Source organism: Apus apus, chromosome 1, assembly GCF_020740795.1.
Source record: "Apus apus isolate bApuApu2 chromosome 1, bApuApu2.pri.cur, whole genome shotgun sequence".
Lineage (NCBI taxonomy): Eukaryota > Metazoa > Chordata > Aves > Apodiformes > Apodidae > Apus > Apus apus.
Window position 1 is genome coordinate 28,675,784 of NC_067282.1, and position 26,216 is coordinate 28,701,999.

The following is a 26,216-nucleotide window of genomic DNA, read 5'->3' on the forward strand; positions in this document are numbered from 1 at the left end:
TGACAGTGGAAGTTCAGTCTAGGATAGTCCCACAAAATGCTTCCAGATGTGTCAGAAGTGTTTCTAATCAACAGCTTGTTCTGGATTGCAAACTTCAGACTGAAGGTCTCCATTGCAGGGTGGAGGACTTGTCATCTAAGCTGCCCTGAAGCTTGTCAGTCATTCAGATTGCTTCTATAGGGAAAACAGCTCACATGAGCTTTTATGTCTTTCCTGTGACAGTGGATTTGCATCTTTCTTTGTTCCCTATAGGCAGATAAATTCATTCTCCATGTTAATACATGTGTTTTAGCTGGGAGTCTTCCAGGTGGAATAGCTGAGTCAGGCACTAAACTGGTGGCGTTTCTAGTCCTGGCCAGACAGCAGGCCTGAACTGTAAAAGCAAGTAAAAACACTACTATTTTGTTCAGTTGGGCACAGCTAATAGTTCTACCCCAAGAACTTATGTTTTGGAAATGATTCAGTGTTTACTGATCCCCACCTTCATCCAGAAGCAGCTTAAGTTAACACATTTTTACTATTCATGGAGAGTACAGCTGTTCTACCAGGATGGTGCTACAGCCTGGCAGAACAAAAGGAGTCTGAGCTGTCAACAGGACAGTGCATCACTCTGGTCCTTCTCTGCTGCTGAGGGCAAGGTGTGGTTAAACCATGGTAGGACAGGACACCCCTCCTCAGCCATCTCCTGGGCAACAGCACAGCATACAGAGCTTTCTGAAAAACATTTTATTTGGTTAACCTTTTAGAGCTAAGCAATGCTTTTCTGTATTCAAACATATTTTTTTAAGATGAAACACTTGGAAATTGTATCCTTTCTTAATGAGGAAAGGAAGATACAGTCCATTGTTTGATCCATTTTGAATTGTACAGGTTGTTTAGAATATGATGCCCAACCATTCCTGGTCTGCCTACAAACACTGTTTCAGCACTGCCATTACAGCAGCACTAAATACATATTAAGCAGTTTATCAAGAATAATTTCATTTTTAAAAAGCAACCCACAAACTCTTGTTTATAATTCAGAAGGCTTCTTTGAGTGCAAGTTCTGCTGATTTATCTTCTTTGGAAAGCCAAAGCAGCAACCTGAACCTTACAACGTGACTGTCTGGATGCAGACAGTGAAGCAGCTACCCCATAGTCAGGAGAGGGCTCCCACAGTTAAAGTGACTTTAACAAGTGTTCTGTGGCAGCTGATGCTGCCTTGTCTTTGAGAGTGTTTTGCTGAGCTTTAAAAAAGGCCTATAACACTCGTTTTAAAAAGAACGGGACAACTTAAAATTATTGCAACAGTGAGGTATAAAAATTAGTAAAACACCCAGTTCTGGCTTATGTCCCTGTCCTGGGAGTGGGGGAGGGAATGACACACACACTGACCAGACGTGCTCTATGGTTTCTATCATTAGAAAAACCTAAGTATTGACACCATCTCAGACAGACTGAGGGGTTATTCAGACATGGTACTAGATGTACTAGCACTACTCTCCTGGGCAGGAAGGACAACTTCTTTTAAGTCCTGAAGTAGTTCAATCTTGGAATCCAGTTTTTTCCTGCTTTCCATAAGTTCCTGGATTTTTTCCTCTGTTCCTATTAGGAAAAAGGACAACATTTTTTATTCATATGTAACTATTATTAATTTAAAATACATGTTCTGTGTGTGTAAACACTGTAGGAGGCTACTGATGCTTAGTTTAACCTACACTAAAACCTCTGCCCTTCTGAAACAGAGTCTTCAACCTGACAACCCCCCACACATTGGTGTCCCTGTGAAGAAATGGACTGTGGGGTGTAGGAGAGATTCGCTGAAGCAGCCAAGTGTCAGAGGAAAATATGACACAGCAGTTACAGACTCTGTCATCCCTTTGCTGTAAACTCAAAACTACCTACATCATGGATTTCATTTAAACCATCACAGCACACGTAAACACGATTTGTTTAGTAACTCAATGTTACTTGGCATATGAGCTTTACCAGTTCCATTTTCAGAATCCCTTTGCCTGGGGACTCCTCCAACAAACATGCATTTTAACTCTAGATAACGCCTCTTGAATGACACACTTAAAAATCACAAGCCTCATGGATTTTAGCCAACAACAAAATTAAACCTAGAAAGAGATGGACAACTGCATTAAACAGCTAGATTCCCAGAAACATGACTCGAGCATTTCATGTTCCTGCTTCTGGCAAAATAGTTACTGCCAGTATGCCAACAGGATTGACCGAGTTCCTTCCCTTATTTGCAAAGCCCTGCCTGCCTGGGTTTCTGCTTCCATCTACTGCTTCCATTTTCCCAATGCTAAAGATGATTGAAATCAGCAAGAGCTCAGTAACAGGTTTTGCTGGAATTCAGAAGCATCACCGTAACCTTACATTGCTAATTGCAAGTTTTAAATCACAGAATTGTCACTGTTGGAAAAGACCTCTTAAGATCACAGAGGCAACTGTCCATGCAGGAGATTTAAAAAAAAAAACAAAAACAACACACCAAAAAGCAAAAAAACCCCCAACAAACCAAAACCAACAACACACCACCAGCCACCATGGCCACTAAAGCATGTCCTGAAGTGCTTTGGTCCTGCACTTGGGTCACAACAACCCCATGCAATGCTACAGGCTTGGGGAAGAGTGAAGAAAAGGACCTGGGGGTGCTGGTTGACAGCCAGCTGAACATGAGCCAACAGTGTGCCCAGGTGGCCAAAAGGACCAACACTATCCTGGCTTGTGTCAGGAATAGCGTGGCCAGTAGGAACAGGGAAGTGATTGTCCCCCTGTGCTCAACACTGGTGAGGCTGCACCTCAAGACCTGTGTGCAGTTCTGGGCCCTCCCACCACAAGGACAATGATACGGTGGAGTGTGTCCAGAGGAGGGCAAAAAAGCTGGTGAAAGGTCTGGAGAAAAGTCTTATGAGGAGCGGCTGAGGGGACTGAGGTTGTTTATTCTGAAGAAAAGCAGGCTGAGGGGAGACCTCATCACCCTCTGCAACTACCTGAAAGGAGGTTGTGGTGAGGTGGGTGTTGGCCTCTTCTCCCTAGTGATTAGCGACAGGACAAGAGGAAATGGGGTCAGGTTGTGCCAGGGGAGGGTCAGATTGGATATTAGGGAAAATTTCTTCCCCAAAAGGGTGGCCAGGCACTGGAACAGGCTGCCCAAGGAAGTGGTGGTAAAGGTGTAATGGTTAAGAGTGGGGAATAGTTAGAGTGGCTCCAGCCACTCACCCCTGTTCAATCTGAATTACAGAGCCTGAACCATTATTAACTGTTTATCTACTTGTTTTTGAAGCCTTTGGCCTTCTGCTCCCCTGCTCTGTCCCCCCTGCTCCTGCCTCTTTGTTCAGAAAGCCCATCCCTGCTGCTCTCCATGTGCGTGCACGGAAGGGTCCGTGTGTGCACACCCTCTGATAATGCATTTTCAGTCACGTTCCCCAGCCTGCGTGGCTAGAAAAGCTAGCAGGCAACCTCGGGGGAAAAAGCTGGGCGTGTACAAGTGGGAGCCGAAGAAACTCCTAGAGAGTATTTGGATGCAAATTAATAAACTTAGAAATTGACAGAACAAAGAGCAAACATGATGATTCTGTTACTGTATTCAGCAGATGGGCGACCCACGTGTGGCTTCATCTCTGCTTCCAGTATGATGTGGCAGAAACAGGAATAGCCCAGAGAAATAATGTCACTGATGGGAATGCCTGGCCTGTGGGAGCTCTTCCATAGGAAGGCAGATAACAGATTGTGAACCTTCCACCTCACACAGGAGATGACCTAAAGGGAAGGAACATGTTTTTCTCTAAAACCAGGAATGGTCTGAGGAATGTGGACCTGGAATGACTGCACTTGCTCCTCCCTAAGGCAAGGGCTAAGGGGCTCTTGGTGAAGTGTCTGCACAACTGTTTTAAAACCAAGTATCCCTGCCTTTGCACAACTGAACTGCAGAATTCACTGCCACAGATGCCCCGAAAACAAATGCTACCAAGGAGCTCAACAGCTACTGGACAAAGTGCTGACCCACAGAGAGAGGAGATGAAAGGTGATGGAGGTATCACCCCAAGCAGGACACGGGACAAACAGAACACAAACCTTTAGTCACTTTTCCTTGGAGGACAGAACAAGAACCTCCAACCTAGAAACTTGAAATTACTGAGAACATAGCTGGTCCCATATGAAAAGTTTTAAAAGCAGTCAGGTGTGCAGCAAAGCTGCAGAACTGTTTATGCCTGAACATCAAAGACATTTTAAGAAGCAGATTCAACAATTACAGTTCAGGGTAACCTCACTGTGCTGACACATAAGGCTTTACAACAGGTTTTGCCTGATGGTCCTGGAAGTGAAAAAAAGATAACATTAAAAAATTTACTGAAGGTAAAGCATGTCAGATGACCCAAAATCATCATTTCCAGGAGAAAGATCAAAGATGACACAGGATTTATACTATTCCTACTTTTTTTAGTCCTAGACTTTGAACGTCATCACAGAGACTCATTAGCTAGAGCTCAGAAGACAGATTAGGACCCAAAACCAAAAGATTAAAAAGCTGGTGATTTCCTTCCCTCCCTGGTTTCACTAGTGACCAACATTGTTTTCATTCCTTTCTGACCAGTTCACTTTAAGAGCTCCTCTTGGATCGGTTTTGGAACCAACCTTGATGTGTGTTTTCATCATTGGCCTTGAAGTTAAAAGTAGGCTGATGGCTTCAGAAGATTCTGTGGTACAGGAAGAACTGAGCTGCTCAAGGATTGGGGAACTGGAGAGGGGACAACTTTTACACATGAGAATCACGTGGGTGTGTGTATGTAGGTGCTGATACCAGTGAGCTAAGAGGATGAAATAATTGATGCAGCTGGGAAAGAAGCAAGCATGATGCAAGGCTGTTTCCATGAGTTTTCAGCAGAGATGTTTTAATGCCCTCAGATGAGGCACTGGTGGAACCTTGTGTCAGATAACTCTGCAAAATCTCCTATTTCCAAAAGAGGAATCAAAGTGCGAGATCAGGAGAGAGGAGCCTGGCTTTTTCAGTCGAGTGAAGGGGAAATAGCACATCAGCAAACATCACCTTCACCCACTGGACCTCAGCACTAGCTAATTAAAACCCATTTCCCTTTTCACAAGGCCAAACTGAAGCAGAAGTTAGAACAAGGTTGCTACTTGTTAGAGAGGGAAGACTCGCCTATCTGAAAAGCAGTTTTAACCTTGTCCCTTACAATAGCCCAGGCTGGAGTCCAAGCCACAGTTTCCTTCCCCACTGGTGTTCCCAAGCCATCCCTCCTGTTTATCATTTCACTCTGTGAGCACTCAGCTTGTTTTTAAAACCCTGTTACAGTGGCCATCAGGTCCGGGGAAGTTCTGCCCATAGCATTCAATGCTCTTAACTGAAACACGGCAGGCAGTGTGGGCAGCGTTCCTCAGCAGGGAGCAGAGCTGAGACCCGGGCAAGCTGCTGGAGGGAGGCTGCGCAGGAGGAAGGGAAACAACCTGCAGAAGCAGGACACCAGCGCACCCTGCAGGAGAGGGAAGCTCCTCTGGGGCGGGGACCCTTCGTCTGTGGAACCGTCACTTGCCTCCCCCTTCAGGTCAGCCAGCCAAATTTAACATACTGTGCTTCTAAAGATTCAGGTAGCAATGGCTTTTATTCAATTATCTGCAGAATGTTGAAAAAAAAATTCCTTGGAATTTTCATTTGACATGGTTATTCTATCAAAATTCTCGGGAAAATAACCTCACTGCCAAAAACCATACCAACTGCTAGTGCTCTGACAGCTTTTTTTTCACATACCTGAGTGAATATTTGTCAGGATATTTTCAAACAGTCCACAGTCGAAGAGTGACATCACTGTCTCTTCATACTCTGGGGAAAAAGAATTTGATTTCATGTTACTGAGCAAAGGGTTACAGAGCCCTCGTGTTACTGCAGAGCCCTACATTAGAAGTAGCACAAAACAGTAATTACTTATATTATACTGATTGCTTGAGGTTTTAGGATGTCTCCCTTCTCATATAGTCTATATTGAGAAAGAAGGATTAATTCGTCAATTCTAGGTTGTTGGTTTTTTTAAGTTTCATAAAGAAAACAGCCATTATTCCTTTTTAGGGTCTGCACCCCAAGAACAGTCTGTTTAAAAACGAGCAACATACTTTAAGTCACATTCCATTCCAGGGCTGTACATGCAATGGCAGGGCTGACCATTCCTTGACTGATTATGGGACACATGGGATGGTGCTACCACTCTTCAGCGTTAAAAACCAGCCTGGAATTGTGCCTCAGCTTCATGACTGAGGCTTCCACTGAAAAAAAATCCAAACCACAACACACCTGGAGAGTTTGTGTGGCTGGTAAGAGGTTTGTTTAATGGTGAAGACCTTTGAAACCCCAATGTAGAATCACAGAATGTGTGGGGTTGGAAGAGACCTTTAAAGGTCATCTAGCCCAGCTCCCCAGCAGTGCACAGGGACCTTGTTAACTAGACCAGGTTGCCCAGAGCCTGGTCAAGCCTGACCTTGAATGTTTCCAGGGATGGGGTGTGTCCTGGACTTCATTACTGTCTCCAGCAGCTGCTGACACGTTACATGCAAGCGCTGGTGAGGAAGGTTTAGCCAGGTGGGTTACTTCACCTTCCATGCATGTGCTTCAGTTACTTCACATAAACCAGCATTTGTTACAGACAGTATTATTGAGAATTTTGTAAAGCTGGGAGGACAACAGCAGAGGAAGGTTCAAAATGTTATTTTTTAACTGTGTTGTGGACTAAGCAACATCAGGATGGAACCCTTCAAGAACAATGTGTTTCATACAAGTGAAACCCCCAAATACACATGAACAGCTAACAAATTGTTCTAACTAAAAGTTCCAACTAATCATCCAAAGACTTAAAAGTACATACTCAGAGATTTTTCCCTCAAAAAGCAGTGCTGATATTAAGAGATAGCTGGTCCCTCTGTGAAGCTGGAAGAACAACAGAGGCATGTTGTGTTTACTGTGCTGTGATCTAGCAGACTATTTTACATGGCAACTAGGATTGTCTTGAAGTGGTTTGGTAAGAACCAACAAGAAAAAAAACAAACAAAAAGAATCCATTTATGCATCAGAATTTGATGTTGTTTTCTTTTTTCTTCAACTGAAGCTGATAGTTTATATTCTCAATAAATAACCTGAGTAACCCATCTGAGTGTTCCTGTGGGATCTACTGTAGGTGATCCTGCTCTGGCAGGTGGGTTGGACTAGATGATCTTCAGAGGTCCCTTCCAAGCCTGACGACTCTCTGATGACTTAATATCCAAGCAAAACACGGCATTCAGCTCAGCATTTCTGCTCTGAGAGCAGAGTCCCCCATGGGTCTCCATACCTGTTTCTGAAGTGTTGTCATCCATCAGTTTTTCCTGCGCCAGGTGAAGTGTGTCCAGCATCTCTTCAAATATGTCATCCAGAAGCCCAGCTTGCTTGCATTTCCTAACAAAGTCTATTTGGACTGTTAAAACACAAAAAGAGACTCTTACACAGAAGTCAGCTGTAAAGTGGGCTTTACCTGCTTGCTTCAGAAACTACAACTTTGGCTAATGTCCCCCTTTCAGTAAGAAATACTTGTGCAAATCTCTGGCTCCTCCAGCCACCCATTCAGCAACAAAAACTTAGTAAGGTAGACATAAGCATTGCACTGGGTGCAAAATTCCCTGAGCTCTAGATTTGGCTTAATTGATCAAAAGCAAATACCTCCATGACTCTAAATCCATCATTCCTAAAGACTCCTGATACCTCCCTAGTATAGGAAAGCAAGTGATTTGCCTTGTTTTTTTGCTCCCAATCCTCAGCATCACACTGTGGATGGAACAGACTAAAGGATAGAAAACAGTGCAAGAAGTGAACCAGTATTGGATTTATTAGGAAAATTAAGGCTATTTTACTCAAGTGATCCTGGCATTAAACTCGTGTATTACAGCCCATTTTACACACCCACGTTGTCAGATTTGGATTGCCAGAGAGATCCCTATATTTTTCCTCATCTCAGAGCAACAGGTCAGTGACAGGTTTCAGTGAGATCAATTCACTGGGCTGTTCAAATGCAGAGAGCTATCAGACAGCTCACAGAAGTCTGCCAGTCTCTACTAAAAACAGTGTTACTTTTTACTGGAGACATTTGTGAGAAAAGAAATGTCCTTTCACTTAACTCTAGATGCCCTAGAAGTAATCCAGGATTTTTTTTTTATAGTAAAAATTCAGGAAAAACACTAGGCAGCCACCTATGGTTATAATGCCATGCCCATGTACTGAACATGGGAAGGTGAATAATCACCACCAATGCCTTCCAAAATTCCAAGTGACAGTGTCATCCTGACAAACAATTGCAGCAGGATTTTTGGGGTAACAGGAAAACCCCAGAACTCAGGGATAGGTCCAGTGATTGCTTTCACTGCTGTAACACTGTACTTAGGAAGTAAAATACTGTGCTGTGTGAAGCACCCTGTGCACACCTAGAGATCAAACGGCCAGAGAAGCACCCAGTGGCTGAAGGACTGCAGCAGCATTTAGGGAGCCCCCTTCCCACCCAGTGAGCCAGAGCTCCTGTCCAAGGTGCCCTGAACTCCCCTCTCGCTGCTGGGTTACTGCTCAAGCCCCCTTCTCACAGCACCTCCTCCCTCTGCTCACCCATTCCAGAGCACCACCTGGCAGAATTGCATCCCTGTCCTTCAAGAGGGGCACGGCACAAGGAGACCAAGGTGAAGGATCAATTATTCTATTTAAAATGTAACGGTATTGATATGGTAGAGGGGGCGTCAGGCTGAGCCACCCGTTTGCTGGAGACACACTCCTGAACACAGCAGACAGCCAGAGCAGGATGTTATAAGAATTCCAGCTGGATTCACCAGCTGACATCACACAGCAAGTCTCGGCAAAGCAGGGAGATTTGTTTGCTGCCCAGTGATTAGAACCTGCACAGTCATCCTGCAAATCAGACTTCCGCTCCCTCGCCAGAGCTTGGAAAGTCACTCATCTCAGGAGAATAAGAAATATATTTGCAGCCCCTCTGCTATCAACCGTCTCCAAGCTCTGAACTTCAGCATAATGATCCCAGCAACTCCTGGCTGTTCTAGAAAGGGAGTTGCACCTTTATGCCTGTTGTTTTTTCTCTTCAGTATTCGTAAACTGTTTTCTTCTGCTGTCTCGTCTGTGCTCTGTAAGAAAATAAAACCAACATTTTTACATCATGCTGACATTTACTGCTCTGTTTTCATCATCTTACCTCTACATTAGCAGATAGAAAACAGAACATATTTTTGTGAACACAGTCAACTTCTCTGCACCTTTAGAAATATTCCTCTCTAGACATCCAGTTTTTAAAAAGGAAAACAAACATTGGAGAAGTCCAACACCCTCCTTAATTATTACTGCATTTGCAGATAGCACAGATGTTAAAAAGTGCCTACGGCTAATTCCCAGTGCAAATGATGCTTAGTTCCCTAGACCAGATGGAATACTAGAAAGGATATGAGAGGGGCAATATTTTTCTTTAGACAGGATGCAGTCATTCTGTGCTGTTCCACATCATACCACAGTACTACAAATGATTCTTAAGCTCTGCCTCTGAACCATCAGTGTAAAAATGCATGCTTACACAGGGGTAAACTATTTATCCTGCAGTGATAAATCCTGGAGCCCCTCAGCTTACTTGCAGTGTTTGTACTGATTTCCAAGATCGCTAGCCCTGGAGAGCAGTGGAAACACATTACCTGGGTCACAGGAATCTCAGTCCATGTATGAACATTAGTGGATTTACAGCTGAGAAATTATTGGAGACAAATAACCTGTCCTTATGGAAGTAGTACGTAAAATCTGCAAAGATGGTTCACATCCCCTCACATGAACTCCCTTTAAACTCAAGACCTGAGAAAGGCAGTTTTTCCTCAGGAAAGCTGAATGCTAATTCCTCTAAAAAAGAGAAATCCTAACCCCCTAAGGGTCAATGGGAGTTCCCACAAATACTTCCATGGAGCCTAGAGAATCACCTAAAAAAATAAAATAAGCTCTATTTACAGGTTTTCTAACAGCAGCCTCTAAAACAACTTCCCCAGCAACCAGAGGGATGCTCAGTTTGATAGCTCCCAAACCCTTGGGAAGGCCATCTTCACCAGCAGAGCTGAGAACTGCCTGATCTGCAAAGACAATGTGCCACAGTCCCCATGAGCACAGGCTCACAAACCAGTAAGTTCTAGTTTAAAAGGCCAAGTAACCCATCAAAAGAAGTGTTTCATGCAAACTGTGTCAAGCCCTAAGCAACTATGAGGGATGTAGCACTCCAAAGAAAAGAAGCCCCCAAAGGGAAGCTCCTTCTGGTCATGTCAAGATCCCAACCACTGAGTCAGCCTGGTTTGGAGGTTCCTATGGTGTTTGCGCAATGTTAGCCGAGGGCAGTGCTGGCTGTGCCTGAATCAGCTCCAAATGCAAACAGTTTTGTTTTGACAGATCAAAACAAGGCAGCTCAATAGAAAGAGTTATGGTTTCTGTGAGGAAGTCGCATTCTGAATACACTGTCCAAATACTGCACTAAAAAAAGCCCTTTGCTGTAGCAGATGTGGGTTGACTACTAGAAAAACCTGAAGTCAGCATTACCATCTGTTGTGCAATGGTGGGAGATTTCAATGCATGTCTTCTCCTCTTGTTAGCCGCATCTAGGAACCAAGAAACAACAAAGTAACCAATATGTCAACCTCAGCAGATCATTCCAATTCTCTCTTTTCCCGAAAAACTATAAAAGTGAGGCACTTTGGGTGTCAAGGCAAGAGTATGCTTCAGGTTTCCCGAGATACCTGATATTTCAGTGGAATTCTCATCATTTTCCTGTAAGAGGAATTACAAGCCCGAACCATTGGGAAGAAGTGCAAACCACCACAGCATCAGGGTATCATTTTGCCTTTTAAATTCAGTATAAAGCAAACTGGTTTTTAACATAAAATTTTTGATTGTGGCAGAATGAACTGATTCTCCCCAGCAGCAGCACTAACTCTACATGGGAAAATCTTCACAAAAAATTTATGAAATATGACTGTTTTGGTTTTTTTCCAGTCAATCCTTGTTTATGTTAACACACCCTGAATACTAAGACTACATGAAGAATTATTTTAGGTGTCCTAAAGACATCTCAATGGCATCAGGTTTTCCCTGGACATAATGACCACCTAAAAAGCCTCCAGGACAATCTGACTTGCAAGATGAATATTGTTTAAGCTACTAAGTGTTTTTAGTGAGGTGGCATGAGATCTCTGCAAAATCATTTCCTTTCACTCCAGCCTTTCTGTCAGCATGCACCAGCCTCTCCCCAACATCCTAACTGGTAGCTGTCGAGAACAGCTACGGCATCGCAAGCAGAGAAGCGTAACTAGCAAGGAAGACATGGAAGGAGCAGAGAAAGCCAGAGAGGAGTTCAATCACCCAAGAAAACCTGTGGGTTTGAAGGAGGCCTACAGGAAAGCTGGGGAGGGATTTTTTTCAAGCGCATGTAGTGATAGAATGAGGGGCAATGGCTTTAAATTGGAAGAGGGGAGATTTATGTTAGACATTAGGAATAAATTGTTTAGTGTAAGGGTGGTGAGACATTGGCACAGGTTGCCCAAAGACATTGTGGATGTCCCCTCCCTGGAAGTGTTCAAGGCCAGGTTGGATGGGGCTTTGAGCAACCTGATCTAGTGGGAGGTGTCCCTGCCCATGGCAGGGGGGGTTGGAAGTAGATGGTCTTTAAGGTCCCTCCCTTCCCATGCAAACCATTCTATGATTACACGTCCCCTTCTTGTTTAATTCTACACCCTCTGGACAGCAGTTAGTAAGGTTTTTCCTATTAGAAATCCTATTAAGAGGAATGAGGAGTTACAGGGAGGTGGCTGAAACAAGATTGGTTTTGGGCTACTCTTCTTTGGGCAGGATGCTGTACATTTGCATTCTTCATAGCCTAAAAATAAATCATAGCCTCTCACTTCAGCCAAAATAAAGCTGGGTGGCCTAATCTGGAGCAGTCTAGGAGATGCTGGTGTAGACACAAAGGGTTGCTTGCTGTCAAGCAAGACATCTTTGATCTGTGGTAGGATTTTCTCAGCTCTTCTTGGTGTTTGCTTTAGGGATGCCTTATGAAACAAGAGGAACACAATCTGAAAAGCAGCCCAACTGCTCCCCACAGTGTTACTCACTTGCTTACATTTGTCAGCCTTTACTCTGAGTGCATCCAACATTTCCAGTTAAGCTGAGGTTGGGGACTGTTTCCAAGCCCAAAGTGCCCTCCCATCCCTGCTGCAAGGAGACCTCTTGGATCCTAAGGCACTCTATCCCCTTCCAATCACACAGAAGAGCCCTGACTTTTCAGCACAGGAATGTTGTCTGGACCAAGAACAAGGGGATGTTCCTTAACCCCATTTTCTCCAAGCTACCAGGGAAAACAAGCCTGGAGAGGCAGCTTTTTTGCCCAGCTTCTGCTCTCAGCCAGGGCTGGCTCAGCCTGCCCCAGAGGAAGAACTGAGCTACTTTACCTGAGTTGGATCCTGAAAGTCAGAACTTTGGAGTCACAGTTCTTCTATCCCAGCCTGTCTCACTCCCCACCTTGTGTGGATCTGCAAACAGCACAGGTGTCCCTGCCTGCCCAGGAGGGCCAGGACTGGGCCAGAGTACCTGCTCCTTCAGTCAACTTACCAGAAGATACCTCCAGCTATTCTGAGCACCACACATGCATCTGAGACGCACTCAGAGGCAGGAGACATGGGTCTTGGGGAACAAAGTGTCATTTGCCCAACTCTCACAGCTTCTCCCCACCTCCTGGGGTACAGCTACTCTCTCAGACAGAGGTAGGAGAAACTTTTTCAGGAAGCACAGCAGACACTGCTGGCAGAATCCATTTACCCCTCATAAAGAGAGCACCTCCAAAGTATGTGCCTCTGGAAGATCTCCTCTAGGACAAAACTGTTTTCTCAGGTAACAGGCTGTACAATGCATATGCAGCACTTGAAGACACCAAGGCCTTCAACCTTGTAAGATTTAAGTCTTCCTTATGAAGGAGGTTGTCTCCAGAGCTGGGCCTAATATTGTAATCTTACCTCATACTGGAAACAAAGCAATCCTGGCCCAGTCTAGTACTTGGGCAGGAGACCACCTGAGAGCCTGGACAGACCCAAGGCAGACCCAACAGACTGACAACCAATAGACCACAAAAATCTAATTAATTTTTAAAAGGGCAGGAATATCAGGCCTCTCAACTATGGATAAAGTAAAAAGCAAAATTGGTTAAGTGAAATAAGTTGCATTTGGTTAGTGAACCACAGCAGTACTGTGTGTTAAACAGACTGTACGTCTGGCAGAGAAGCCCCTATGACTAAAAGTGTAAATGACAATCACCCAAGCCATCCCTTGAGTGGCACCAGGTGGGAGCCAGACTTTGCCAAGACTAGCCAAAGTTTGCTGGACTTCTGTGGGAGCACCACCCTCACCACCAGTGCTCCTAGTGTGAATGAGCTTAACTTCAAAGGGAAGGCCAGTCTAGAACCCACTCAGCTTTGAGCAGGATCGTTTGCATTTACAAAGGCACAGCTAATTCCTGTGAGATTCCTGACTACCACTGAATCAACAAGGACCAGGACTGCCAATTTAAGCTGATTTTCCAAAGCAAAGGAAGTGATCCTTAAACAGGAGTTGTATAACCCATTGTTACACTTATAAAGCTCTTTGGGATCCTCCAGAATGAAAGGTCCTATTTAAAGAACTACTGCAGTGAATACAGAAGATGCAAATGCAATCACTTTAACCTAAGGAGAGATAAAAATCCCACGGTGACCACTCCCATAACAGTCCTCTCTTTGCCAATCCAGTGCAAGCTTGTGCATCACTCCTCAGGCTGGCTCTCATATCTCACATGGATTTTACAAGCTGCTTGGGCCTACCTGCCTGCACAGAGCCAGAATAATTCCTTGAAGGATCAGGTCCACAGTGCTTCAAGTCAGTTTTGAGAGAAATTTGGGATCAAATATAGACATTTCCTACTTAAAAAAACCTTCTAAATTGTTTGTGTATTCACATGGATCTCAATCAAACCACTCCTGCAGGGTTAGAAATCCACTGCTCAATTATAAAGGTGGAGTAACATGTTTTTTGTTCAAATGAGTTACTACTGACTGTAGGACACAAACTTTTAAAACAAATTAAATCAATGAAGCCATTAAAGAAACTCACCATAGTGGTTGGTCCTATTGTCTGGGTCATGTTTTGTGCAGAACACTCTAAAATTTAAGTTCCATTTTAAGAAAAAGAGAAAAAGTATTAATAAATATGTAAACAGAGTTATGCTGACTGATTTAAACATATTTTCCCTTTTCACTGAATGTAAACCGAAAGATACTCAAAAAAATTATCAGGAATTTTTTTCGGCATTACCCACCTAGGAAAGCACCTGCTGTAAAGTCACACACATGCACAAGAGTCTCAGTGGACTTTGAACACTGAAACTTTGAATCATCAGTTCCATTACTCCACTCTGGACTTGCTCACTGTTCCTGGACTACACCCAAAGAAGCATGGGCAGCAGGTCGAGGGAGGTGATTCTGCTCCTCTACTCCACGCTCCTCTACTCCACGTGAGACCCCACCTGGAGTATGTGTCCAGTTCTGGAGCCCTCAACATAGGAAGGACATAGAGCTCTTGGAGCAAGTCCAGAGGAGGGTCACAAAGATGATCAAAGGGCTGGAGCACCTCTCCTATGAAGACAGGTTGAAAGAGTTGGGGCTGTTCAGCCTAGAGAAGAGAAGGCTCTGGGGAGACCTTATAGTGGCCTTCCAGCACGTGAAGGGGATACAGAAAAGCTGGGGAGGGGATTTTCACCAGGGTGTGGAATGATAGGACAAGGGGTAACAGTTTTAAACTAGAAGAGGGGAGACTTAGGTTAGACATTAAGAATAATTCTTTAGTGTACAGGTGGTGAGACCCTGGCACAGGTTGCCCACGCAGGTTGTGGAAGCTCCATCCCTGGAAGTGATCAAGGCCAGGTTGGACAGGGCCTGGTCCAGTGGAAGGTGTTCCTGCCAATGCAGGGAAGTTGGAACTAGATGATCTTAAAGGTCCCTTCCAACCCAAACCCCTTCTTGATTCTATTATTCAAATCCTGAGTCCGACACATTTCCCCTGGTGTGGCCATCACTGTGGCAGGGGTACTCTTATTGAAGCACCTTATTAAAGTGACATTAATGTTGTCATGATGAAACACCACAGGACTAATATAGCTTGATCACAGCTACTGCGGTTCTGCACCCTTGCCCTGTACCACAACCTGGGTCCAGAATCTCTTTAGGTGTTTCTGCTTACCAGTGAGCTTGAACTGAAGCCCTGCATGATGCGCTAGCATAGCCATGCGGCACTGCACCACCATGCATGGTGCCATTTCCTTGTCTGGAGATCTCTTTGCCCCTCCCTTTACACTGCCTAGTGCTGGTGAGGTGGTCCCCAACATCACAAGGAAGCAAGTCCCCCGGTTTGAGATCCAGTAGCTTAAAGCTGCCCAACCCATTCACTCCTTAAAGATTTGAGTAATACGCAAGATGGGAATATTTTCTCTGGTTCTAGGAGAGCAATGTGAATTCCTCAGAAAAGGTAAAATGCAACAAATAAAGCTGGAAGTATTCCTTATTTTCTGAATACAATAACATGCAGAGAACACAAACCAGCTTCTACATTATGCCTTTCTTACAGAAGGATCCCAAATAACTTTTTCAGCAAAATTGCTTCGCCAAGAGTGTGGTTTAGCTGATCTCTTCATTACAAATCTATTTGCCAAGACTAATGCTCAAGTGTTTGGAAGCAATTTTTAAAGGGAACTGCATTTACTAGGACATTTTCTAATTACAGTTTTTTCTTCTATTTTAACAAAATAGAAGCACTGACCTTAGGAATGCAGTCTGTTTCCTTGATGAGCCAGTGTTTTTGTGTGACATTCATTTTGATGCACAAAACCCCCCAGATTTATGCATGCCTAAGAATTCAATCAGGAAGCTAAGTTCTAGAGGCACTTTCTTTACATCCCTGAATTCCTAATATTGCCCTTTGGAGGCTGTTGTTTTCCTCACCTCCATTTAATTCTATTATTTCCCAGTTAAAAATAAGAATATTTTATAAAGAACAGACAATACCTTTTACTACTCTATTTGGAAACATTCCCCAGCTACCATGTTTGCAAGATGGCAGCACAAATTACACTTATTGCCCCACCTCTGCTCTTACTTGCCACTACCATAGCACTTCTCATTTTTTGTTGTGCTCTACTTGTTTTGATAATTGCTGCTCATCATCACCATGATAGCAACTCAGAATTTAAAAACACCAGCTCTCCCTCTCTTGAAGGAATTCTCTCTTTTGATATGGTTCGCAGTATGTTTTATTTCACCATGAAAAAGCACAGAGGGCTCTCAATCCACTGTTTTTCAAGTCTTGCTCACCTTTTCTCCAATAATTTCAAGCTAGCTACAAATGTTGTGCCTTACTCATGCCACTGATACTGTGCAAAAGTCTTTGGGTTCAAGTTCCTGAAACCCACCTCACCATCTTTCTCTAATCCAGTCCTTTTTTACCTCTTCCATAGAGGTTACTATAGCCTAGTTTCCTGTATTTCTATATATATGACAAGCAACCAGTCTCACACTGTGACTTAATACATGGCATTTTGAAGCGTTCGTCTTCCAAACCTCCAAGGTCACCAGCTCAGAAAAGCACCAAATCAAACCATATATTCAACCACTTCTTTACAAGTTTGTATCTAGACTGTTCTCAGTCTCGTTTATTTTCCAGTATCTTGAGAAGTTCAGTCTTGCTCAGCCTGAGGTTTCCTTGCTAAAGCTGCAAGGTGAGAGCCTTTAAAGTATTCTGTGATGATAGAAAGTTTCCATATCCCAGCTACACCCTTTCACGAGTTTTGCAGACTCCCTAAGACTTTATAGGCACAAACATCTTTGTTACACAGCTGGGCCTACACCCTTGCGGAAAGATACATTTATTTTGGACTGAGAGCCCTAGTGAAGCTGCCAGGACGGCAAGTGTTCTGACACAAAAGGACCCATCTCCTACTGATATTAAGTACTGCACTAGTCCACCTCTTCCTGGAAAAAGTAGTGATGAGATGGTCTACCAGATTAATCTAAGACTTACATGGCCTGTCATCTCTCTGGTGTTGCACAGAAATGGACATTGAGGGTTTTATGCACCTCAGACTTTGATCTAACTTCAGCCCTCCAAGAGGTCCCTAAAGTGCCAATTTCTCAACCCCTTCACCTGCATCCTCTAAAGACCTCACTCCATCTAATAACGGCAGCATGGGCAGCCCGGGGGTGGACATCAGGGCTAGCATGATCAGCATGGAAAACTGACTTACAGTCTGCTTAATTGTGTTAATGCTAGCAATGTACTTGAAACTAAGGTCTTTGGTGAGAATACAAGGTTCTCTGCTAGCAGGAAGGGACAACTACCAGAATTTGCCTAATGTGAATGGATCCAGAAGTGCTATAGCCTGTTCTGTGCTCAGACCACATTTACAGAAGCATCTGAACCAACAGAAATACAGAATTTGAGTGACATTAATAAAAACCCTGGTCCTTGAAAACTAGATAGATAGCCAATAAGGACTGATTTCCCCAGTTTTGAGCTAGTGATCTTTCAGGTGTGTTGCAGACTCAAACACTGAACAGATTCCTTCCTACTTCTGTGACATTTCCTGTGAAACAAAAACATTTCCGCTACTGCTCCTGAACAGAGGATCAAGTATAATTCTAAGCAAGGATAACACATTTCCTCTTTAAAAAAACTTGAAAAACCACACCACTTTTAAGTCTCTTTTCCTGACACCACCACCAAAGCCTGGACAACCACAAGCTGGGAAGTACTTGGTTCAGTACCGGTAGACACCATTGGCTCCATCTGTCTCCACAGCTGCGTCGTCGCAGAGCGCGCAGAAGTAGTGGTAACTCCTGCGACAGGCCCTCTCCTCACAGCCCACCGTGGCTCCTTTCTTGCGACAGAAGTTGCACACCTAGGACAGGACGAGGTGTAGCAGGTGAGCATTACAGACAGCTGCTGGAAGTCTTCTCATCCAAGGCAAACCCTACCCTCCATGGGAAAAATCAACTCTTTAGTCACCTCTGTGTAACTCCTCCAGCAAGTTCACTCCCGGCCTGGCCAGTGTTTCTGTCACCTTTTTGCTGTTTTACCTCTACTCCATACTAATGAATTTGTAAAATGATGCAGAGAGCCATGTGAGGACACTGGGCAACTTCCTCCACTCCCCCAAATCTTGCCCGAGTTATTTCAGTACCTATTTGTATTAATTCTTGTATTTATACTTTCTGGGCAAACTTTGTAATGGAAAGAGCACCACCCAGGAGCTGAGGACAAAGCCAAGAAGAAAAACCTCACATACACAACCTTCCTTCTGCTAAAACCAGAAGGTGCTTCCCTTTACACTTACACAACTTTGTTTCAGGCAATGACTTAGTCCTTTACCAAAGTCTCTTAGGGAACTTAGACTAAGGATTTAAAGGACAGAAAAACCAACATATTTTAACACAAAATGAAATAAATTTTGCCAAATGTCAAATGAATGTTTCTAAGTCTAAATCTGCAATTTCCCTAATCTTAATAGGAAGACCAAGTACTTTTCTGCCCTTTTTTTCAAGCATAAAACAGGCCAGACAACCTCCAGTACCACAAGACAGGACCAAGTGCAGATTCAGAAAGAAACTCCTTACCAGCCGCTTTCCCCTCCTGAGTTCTTTCAACACTGATGCCACATCAAACCTTACATCCAGATTCTCTGGGTTGTACTCTTCAGCCTCCACAAATCCTGAGGAAAATAACTAAAGACAAAAGAAATTATAGTAAGAAACTCAGTCACCAGTACAGAGAAGGAAGAAAGGGTACATCTTTTCTTCTTGCACTTGCCCTGCCTAAGACGACTGATTTTTCTCTGTGTTTTCAAGAGGTTTCACCTATGCTGAACAAGGAGCTGTGTGTAAACCTTTTCCTAGTCCAAAGAAGTTCCTCTATCTATACAGGAGATTTCACATGACCTGAAGGTGAACTAAGAAAAGATGACAAGGTAAGGAAGTGAACTTAAAATGAATAAAGTCTGGAAGTCCAGGCTGCCCAGAATAAGGAGGAGAAGCTCTTTGGCTGACAGACCTCCACACCTTGAACATCATGTTACCTGCCTGGCTGTTCAGCCTTACAGCTGGATGCAACATTTCTTTGTAATTAAATTTCCATACAGTCCAATTTCCATGCAGTTGACTGCATGAGAAACACTGGAACATTGTAGAAAGCCTGGGAGAAACCCACAAAAAACATTCATATGCACATTCGGGCCACTCTAATTCTCAGGACAATAAGTGAGGAAGGTGAAGTTCTTAGCAATTTTTAATAATCATTATATATAGATAATCCCCAACAAAAGCAAGCTACCCTCCTGTCAACTGGCAGGCAGGGTCTCTTTGCTCAGAAGGTGACAGCCAACTGCAAAAAAGCCAAACAGCATAGAGAAGCCTAAGGCAGAGAAATTAGTAAAGCTGTTGAAAGGGAGGGAAAAAGGAAAAAAAAAAAAAGAAAAAAAAAAAGAGGAAAAGTTACAGCAATTGAAGCAAAATTATATCCATAACAAAATCATTTTCAAACAAAAAAATCCAAGTAACACTGTCAAATAGGTATCTGATATTTGCGAAACATTCAGCTAAAAAAAAAAAAAAGTATAAAAAAAAAAAGATGCAAACATAAAACCTGCAAGAATAATAAGGCTGGAACCATGAAAGCCAGAAAGTTGTTCCCACAGCAGATACATTTCCTGCACTAAGCAACCCCCCATGAAAGGAGAGTATGGCATCTGTAGCTGATTCTGCACATAAGAACCAGCTCCACTCAGAATCCAGAATAAAGGGGAGGCATTTTGACAGTAAGAAGAGTAAATGCCTCCCAGGACTACAGCATACCTAGAGATTACAGGTATTTTTATACAATCAACTTCTGATATTTTTATTCCTTATTTTATGTAAGACACAGACTGTGAAGGTTTTTTCAGCTCGTTATATCAAGTGATGTGAATATCTTCACATCCTGCAAAGGCTTTTGTAAGTACTCAACTTTCTGTGGCCTAAGAAACCTCATTCAGTTTAGTGTCTCAAGAAGACCTATTCCTACTGCTAGACTGTACGAGTGTCTAGAACTGCTGATCAGGAACAGACATGCAAGAAAACACCAGAAATCAACATATCCAGCTGTGCAGCCATGTCCCCCCCTCTCCAAAATTCTGGCCAAGCTTCATAGGTTTTCAATCTACTATAAGCTTGCTGGTTTAGATAACCAACCTTTTAATTCAGACATCACTGTAGAGTCAAAAACAGACAAGCAGTGGTTAAACTTCCCTTTTAGCCTTTCTTCTCCATTCCTCTTAGGTGCTGACCTACTAAAATCCACTCACCAGACAATCCTGATGAGCTGCAATATTTTCCTCTTTGGCAATATACATTACAGAACCAGCCTCCCCTTCTGGACAAAATGCACAAGTTATTTTCACCATCTTCGCCATTATCTGGAAAACACCTAAAGCAGGAAAGCTGGTCAAAACACAAAGCAAGTGATGTAACTATCATATGCTAAGCAGGATGAACAGCAGAAAGCAGAGTTCTAACTGCTCCTTCACCTACATTCCCTCCACCCTGGTGCTTTGCTCCTCCAGCAACAACTACTAGTTGAATAGGCAAAGCCTGCTCTTGGGACAGCAGTGGGATGGAAACCAGCCCCCAGGAGCTCCAGCACTCAGAGGAGGAGGGAAACTGTTTTATTTCCTCTTGAAAAATCACTATCAAGTCAAGGGGGCTGGTACAAGAGCTTTCAGGGTTGCTTGGCAGTTTCTGCTCCAACAACAAGTCCCAGAGTGGGCCAACAAGTCATGCTCTAGATGTGAAACTCCTTTTACTTGAAGGAGATGAGTCATTCATAGTAGTGCTTTCCTTAAGCTAGTTCTGCAAGTCAACTGAGAAGACACTGACTTCTCCAGAGCCTTGCAAGAGTTCACAGAAATCAAGGAAGAAACACTAATTCCTTACTGTAAAAAGCATATAGCAAAGAAGCACAGAGAAGTCTGCAAGTAAAAGGAGTCAGAAATGAAAGATCCAAACATTCTCAATGAGGTGGAGCGCTAACATGAGAGACATAATTTTCTCTACACCCTGGGATTAGCCCCATGGATATCTGTTCTTTTTTTCTGGCCATATCCATGCAAGTCTTAACTCTTCTTCCCAACACAGTCTCTCTTTTCCCTCAGCAGCTCCAAAATTTTAAGGCCAGCTACTTATTTCACAAAACAGTCTAAATGTTTCTGGATAAGCCTTTACTTGCATCCCCCAGCAGTAGTTTAGAGCATCACACCACACAAAAGTAGCATAATATTTACTTTGTCTGTGGATTCTGTGCAAGTTCACTGCAGAAATCTTCAACAATTTCCCACTCCAACTAGGAGTGATACTCCAAAATGCCCTTTGCTGGAGAGGTCACCTCTGACAGCACAAACTCCTGCAGGATAAGGGTAAGAGAAACCTGCTTTTATTTTCAAGAAGTAAAAAGATTTGAAGTTAAATTAGTCTAGTGAGTGAGGCAGTAAGGTCCAAGTGCAAAACAGGAGGGAAATCTCACAATCCAGCAAATCACAGACATCTTTCTGTGGCTTTCAACAGCCAAGCACAGGGCAGGTAGTCTCAATTGAGAAGAACACCAGAGTAGAAAGGGATTTTTTTTTCTTCTGGCTCTACCACTGAGAATTTACTTAATCACAGCAATCCACTGAGTCCACACACAGGTTTTTTCCCCACCCTTGCCCTTCTGTCTCTTGTAAGCAAGGTAGGGTAGAGAGTGATTTCCAATATCCATCTTTATGGTGACCATCCTGTCAGTCTCAGAACTTAAGCATTAAATAAATATGATAGAAACAAATAAAAACTCTAGCAGAAACGAGAGACAGAAAAAATTAAACAGCAGAACAAGCTAGAGTCTGAATGGTCAAGAACACAGAAAAAGTTATCTGCAGCAAGCGAATACCTGGAATGGATGCAGATACATAGGCCCTGCTCAGGCCTAGTTGGAGGATCCAGCTCCAGGGGCTCTGGGAATTTCGTGAGGAAGAGGCTAAAGGTGGAGTCTACAGTCCCTGGTGTTCTTACAGGCTCAGGAGAAGTCCTGGTGCTGCAGGAGAACAGAGGACACTGAGTTAAGGTTAAGGTCAGCCTTTGGGTTACCGCAGTGCCTCTCCAGGAACCCTGAAGCGCTGTAAGGACATTCCCCACTGCAGAAGCAGCCAGCCAGACCTGCTGCCCTGTTCAGCTCAGTACCCTCTCCCCCACAGCAGCACTGCCTTGGCCAGGTGCTCTTCCCAAGCTTTCTGCTACAGATCATCGCCAGCGACGTGACACTGAGCTAAACGGGGCCACGGATCTGGCTGGCTGCTCTCAAGCCAGAAGGGAGAAGCTGAGGGCACAGCTCCAGCTCCACTGTTTAATTACGTTTCGCCTAAACAGACCCTTGCTTCCGCAGATCTTGAGCCTGCCACTCATGGATTCATTCCACTGACATCCCAGGATTTGCCTGAAGAGGCAAGAAATCATTGATGGTACTCAGCTTTCCCAGTAATACCCATGACAACATAGAACTGTTCTTCATTCTCCTACTGTCTCCTTTTCAAGTTGAAGGATCTGAAACTATTTAGTTGCTCCTTGTACAGAAGCTGCTCCACATCTTTGATTACCCCAGTCACTTCTCAATATCTTTCCAATACACAGTCATAGTGGTACTTTATATTTTTCTCTTTTTTGTTTGTTTGTTTTGGTTCCCCTGCCCCCCTTAATAATTCTTAATATTTCACTCACATTTTGGACTGCTTTGGAGCACAGACCTGACACTTTCATTGATCTACATGTTATAGTCCCCCAGATCTCCTTCCCAAATGGCATCATATAGCACAGAGAGCATCAGCATTATGACTGTTGCTCTGACATGCATAATTTTCCACTTATTTTAGTTTTTCATCTGCTATTCTATAGACAAATAACGTGCTGTCACAAAGTCCTTATGCATCTCTGTGAACTGTGAGAACCCAAGGTGGCTAATCCGCCTGTAACAGCTGGAGACCTTTCCACTGCCCTCCAGTAAGGACAGAGCAAGCAAAACTGCAGAACAGAAGACGGGGCAGAAGCAAGGGAAGAAAGAGCCACGTGCCTCTGGCTGCTCCTCTGGTGCCTGCGCCACTTCCTACAAGCAGGTGTTGGCATTTGTTGTTTCGTTCTTTCATTTTTGCAACAGTGACAATATGGAAGAAAACAGAAATGAAACAGGAAGCAAAAAAGGCATGAGAACACTGTTGCAAGCACACAGGGACTGTGCCGCCTCCAAGCACACCTTGCTGGGAATTGAAACAGAAAGTAAAAAGGGATGAGACCATTGTTGGCAAGTGCAGAGGGAATGTGCCGCTTTCAAATGTATCTTCCTGAAACATTACTAGTTTGTCCAAGTATCTCCTCTTCAGAGCCAATTCTAAAAGCATCCTTGCTTGTAAATACACACATTTTACACAGAAGGAAACAGAAACACAGAATGTCACTCAGTGTATCTGCAGGAATGTAAGAAGAACCCAAGTCTCCCATACTTGCAGTGCACCACCTAAACCCACTGCCCTGGCTCCTGCTCTGCTCTTCTCTTCACCCCAGTAGAGTGAAGCAGTTGATACAGTGAAGTAGGGAAAAGAGTAATTATGCACCTATTACTGTGTCCTTCATTTGTGCTTTGCTGGTCATATATTAGCAAGGTCTGATCTGCACAAGCACCCCTTTGCTCTTCACCAAGTCATTAGCAGCATAAACACACCCAGCCTTTGCAAAGCTTTCAAAACAAAAACAACAACAAAATCCACCTTTCTGATCACCTTCCACTTGATACAGGGGAAATATTTCTAAAGATCTAAATAAAGTACTTTCTTTAGCAAGATATACATTAACACACCTGATCCAAGTGACAGGGGTGACGGGAGGGTCGCTCATCACATCTAAACTCTCACCTGTTCCCAAGAACAAAGACTGGCTGGAGCTGGAAGGGCTCTTTAAAGACCATCTAGTTCCAGCTCCCATGCTGTGGGCAGGGACACGTGTCAGGTTGCTCAAAGCCCTGTTGAACCTTACCTGAACACTTCCAGGGAGGAGCATCCACAGCTTCTCTGGGCAAGCTGTCTCAACACCCCCACAATAAAAAATCTCTTCCTTATGTGTTATACAAGTCTACTCTCTTCCTGTTTAAAACTGCTGCCCCTTGTCCTGTCACTACAGTCCCTGGTAAAAAGTCTGTCTTTCTCATAAGCCTCCTTTAAGTATTTAAAGGCCACAACAGGGTCTCCCTGGAGCCTCCTCTTCTCCAGGCTGAACAGCCCCAACTCGCAGCCTGCCTTCACAGCAGAGGTGCTCCAGCCCTCTGATCACCTTTGTGGACCTTCTCTGGACTCGCTCCAAGAGGTTCACGTCTTTCTTGTGCTGAGGACACAGCAACACAGGTGGGAGGGAGATCTTTGGACCTCCATTTCTCCCTGATGTGCTTCACACAGTATCACCCGACCCTCTACCAACACATCACTTCCAGCATTCCCAACACAGCGGTGACATTTTTAAGGGGCTAACACTTTCCACCTGGCCACAAACCACCAAGTGCCACCGGGCAGAGCTTGAGGAAGAAGGACGGAGCCCGACTTTCCACCCGTTTGGCCACCCGGGCGCTGAGGCGGGGCTGGGACGGGCCTGCTGCGGCCACGGCTTAACCCCCTGCCCCGCTGCTTCCAGGCCTCGCCGGGCGGGCCCGGGCCGCGGGCAGCGCCGGGCCCAGGCACGCGCGGCGGCGACGGGGCCTCCGCGACAACGGCCACCGGGGGGGCCGCCGCAGCCCCTCCCCCAGCCTCGCGCCCCCCGAGCTCCGGCCGGGCCCATGCGCTGGCGCTGCGGGGAGGGCGGCTCCCGCTCCACACGCCCCCCCCCCCCGCCCCTCCATCCGCCGGGACACTTACCGGGAGCGCCGGGAGCAGCGGGACCTCCCGCCCCGGCCTCACAGACACCGCCGCGCCCGCCCGCCTCTCCCGCGCGGAAGAGGGCGTGCCCAGCGGCCGCACGGAGCACGCTGATTGGGCGGCACGGGGAGAAGGGCTCCGCCCTGCGCGCCCTGCCCCGGCGCTGATTGGCTGCGGGTCTGCGTCGCGGGGAGGGGGTGGGGTCACGTGGTGAGGGAGTGGCGCTCGGCTCACCCCCCCGCGCCTCTGGGCGTGCCGGGGCCCAGCGTCACCGGTTCGGTACCCGCGCCCGGCACTCCTGGTAGGCGGAGTCACGCAGCCGTTTCCCAAGGGATGGCTCCATGAGGAAAAGGACATCCTGCGTTCTCCCTCCGCCCCCCTCCATTCTTACACGTCCCTTAACCGGGACACGGGCACAGCAGTGGGTGAGGGGCCCCATGTAATGGGGAAGTCAGGAGGGGTGGCCCCTGTGGGACGGGCAGGGTGACATCTGACCAAGCAGTCACCTCCCTAGGGGTTTTCCCAGGGGGAAGGGGACATCCTGCACTCCCCCCTCACCCTCCTTTGTTCTCGCACATCCCTTAACCAGGACAGGGGGGGACAGCAGGTGAGGGGCCCCAGGTAACGGGGTCATGGTGATAGGTGCCCGAGGTGCTGCTAGCAGGGTGACACCTGACCAAGCAGCTGGACAAGGCAATGTGGCTCCCACAGCCACCAGGCCCTTCGTTCAGTCCATCCCTCCACAGTGGAGGGGGCTGGGTGCACTGGTTTCACACCCCCTGGTCTTCGTGCTCACCCAGCACACGAGGGACCACACCGCCCCAGTGCCCCTGCTCAGCACTTCTCTTGGTCAGGAGGTCAAAGACAGGCTTATCCTTAGGGAACCAGAGATATCAGAGCTCCTACCCTGCCCGCTCCTGGCTGCAGGGCTTTGCTGGTGCTTCCTGGCTGGTAAGCCTGAGGGGTGATGCACAGCCTGGTCCCCTCCAGCTGCCCTTGCAAACACGACGAGGGCGCACCAGCTCACCATGAGGCATAAGCCACACTGCAAGAAGCTGATTGCTCTGCAGGTCTCAACACAGCACTCACCCCCAGGAGATTTCCTCTTCCTGATTCACACAGTTGTAATGTTTCTGCAAGCTTTTTGAA

General features: G+C 45.3%; 1 protein-coding gene across 3 annotated transcripts; it reads right to left on the minus strand.

Annotated features, from left to right (window-relative positions):
* Positions 1-711: 711 nt before the first annotated feature.
* On the minus strand, positions 712-25,153 carry PHF11 (PHD finger protein 11). 3 transcript variants are annotated; one of them, XM_051635190.1, is made up of 12 exons: positions 25,068-25,153; positions 22,070-22,213; positions 21,429-21,547; positions 20,454-20,575; positions 18,733-18,840; positions 17,884-18,017; positions 14,183-14,229; positions 10,589-10,647; positions 9,087-9,153; positions 7,329-7,451; positions 5,762-5,833; positions 712-1,584 (listed from the first exon to the last, which is right to left on the minus strand). In XM_051635190.1, the coding sequence occupies exons 4-12, from the start codon at positions 20,559-20,561 to the stop codon at positions 1,445-1,447; spliced, it is 858 nt and encodes a 285-aa protein (XP_051491150.1). In that variant the 5' UTR covers positions 20,562-20,575; positions 21,429-21,547; positions 22,070-22,213; positions 25,068-25,153; the 3' UTR covers positions 712-1,444. The 3 variants fall into 3 exon arrangements, with proteins under 3 accessions (XP_051491150.1, XP_051491167.1, XP_051491159.1); XM_051635207.1 differs by having other exon boundaries at positions 20,454-20,589; XM_051635199.1 differs by lacking the exon at positions 22,070-22,213 and having other exon boundaries at positions 25,068-25,124.
* Positions 25,154-26,216: the final 1,063 nt, after the last annotated feature.

Bases quoted from the DNA above. Each gene is read 5' to 3' on its own strand.
- PHF11 (XM_051635190.1), bottom strand. From the start codon at position 20,561: ATGGCGAAGATGGTGAAAATAACTTGTGCATTTTGTCCAGAAGGGGAG. The intron at 5,834-7,328 runs GTATGGAGACCC...CTTTTTCCCCAG, and splicing joins TGACAACACTTCAGAAACAG to AGTATGAAGAGACAGTGATG. The intron at 1,585-5,761 runs GTATGTGAAAAA...TTTTCCTAATAG, and splicing joins CCTGACAAATATTCACTCAG to GAACAGAGGAAAAAATCCAG.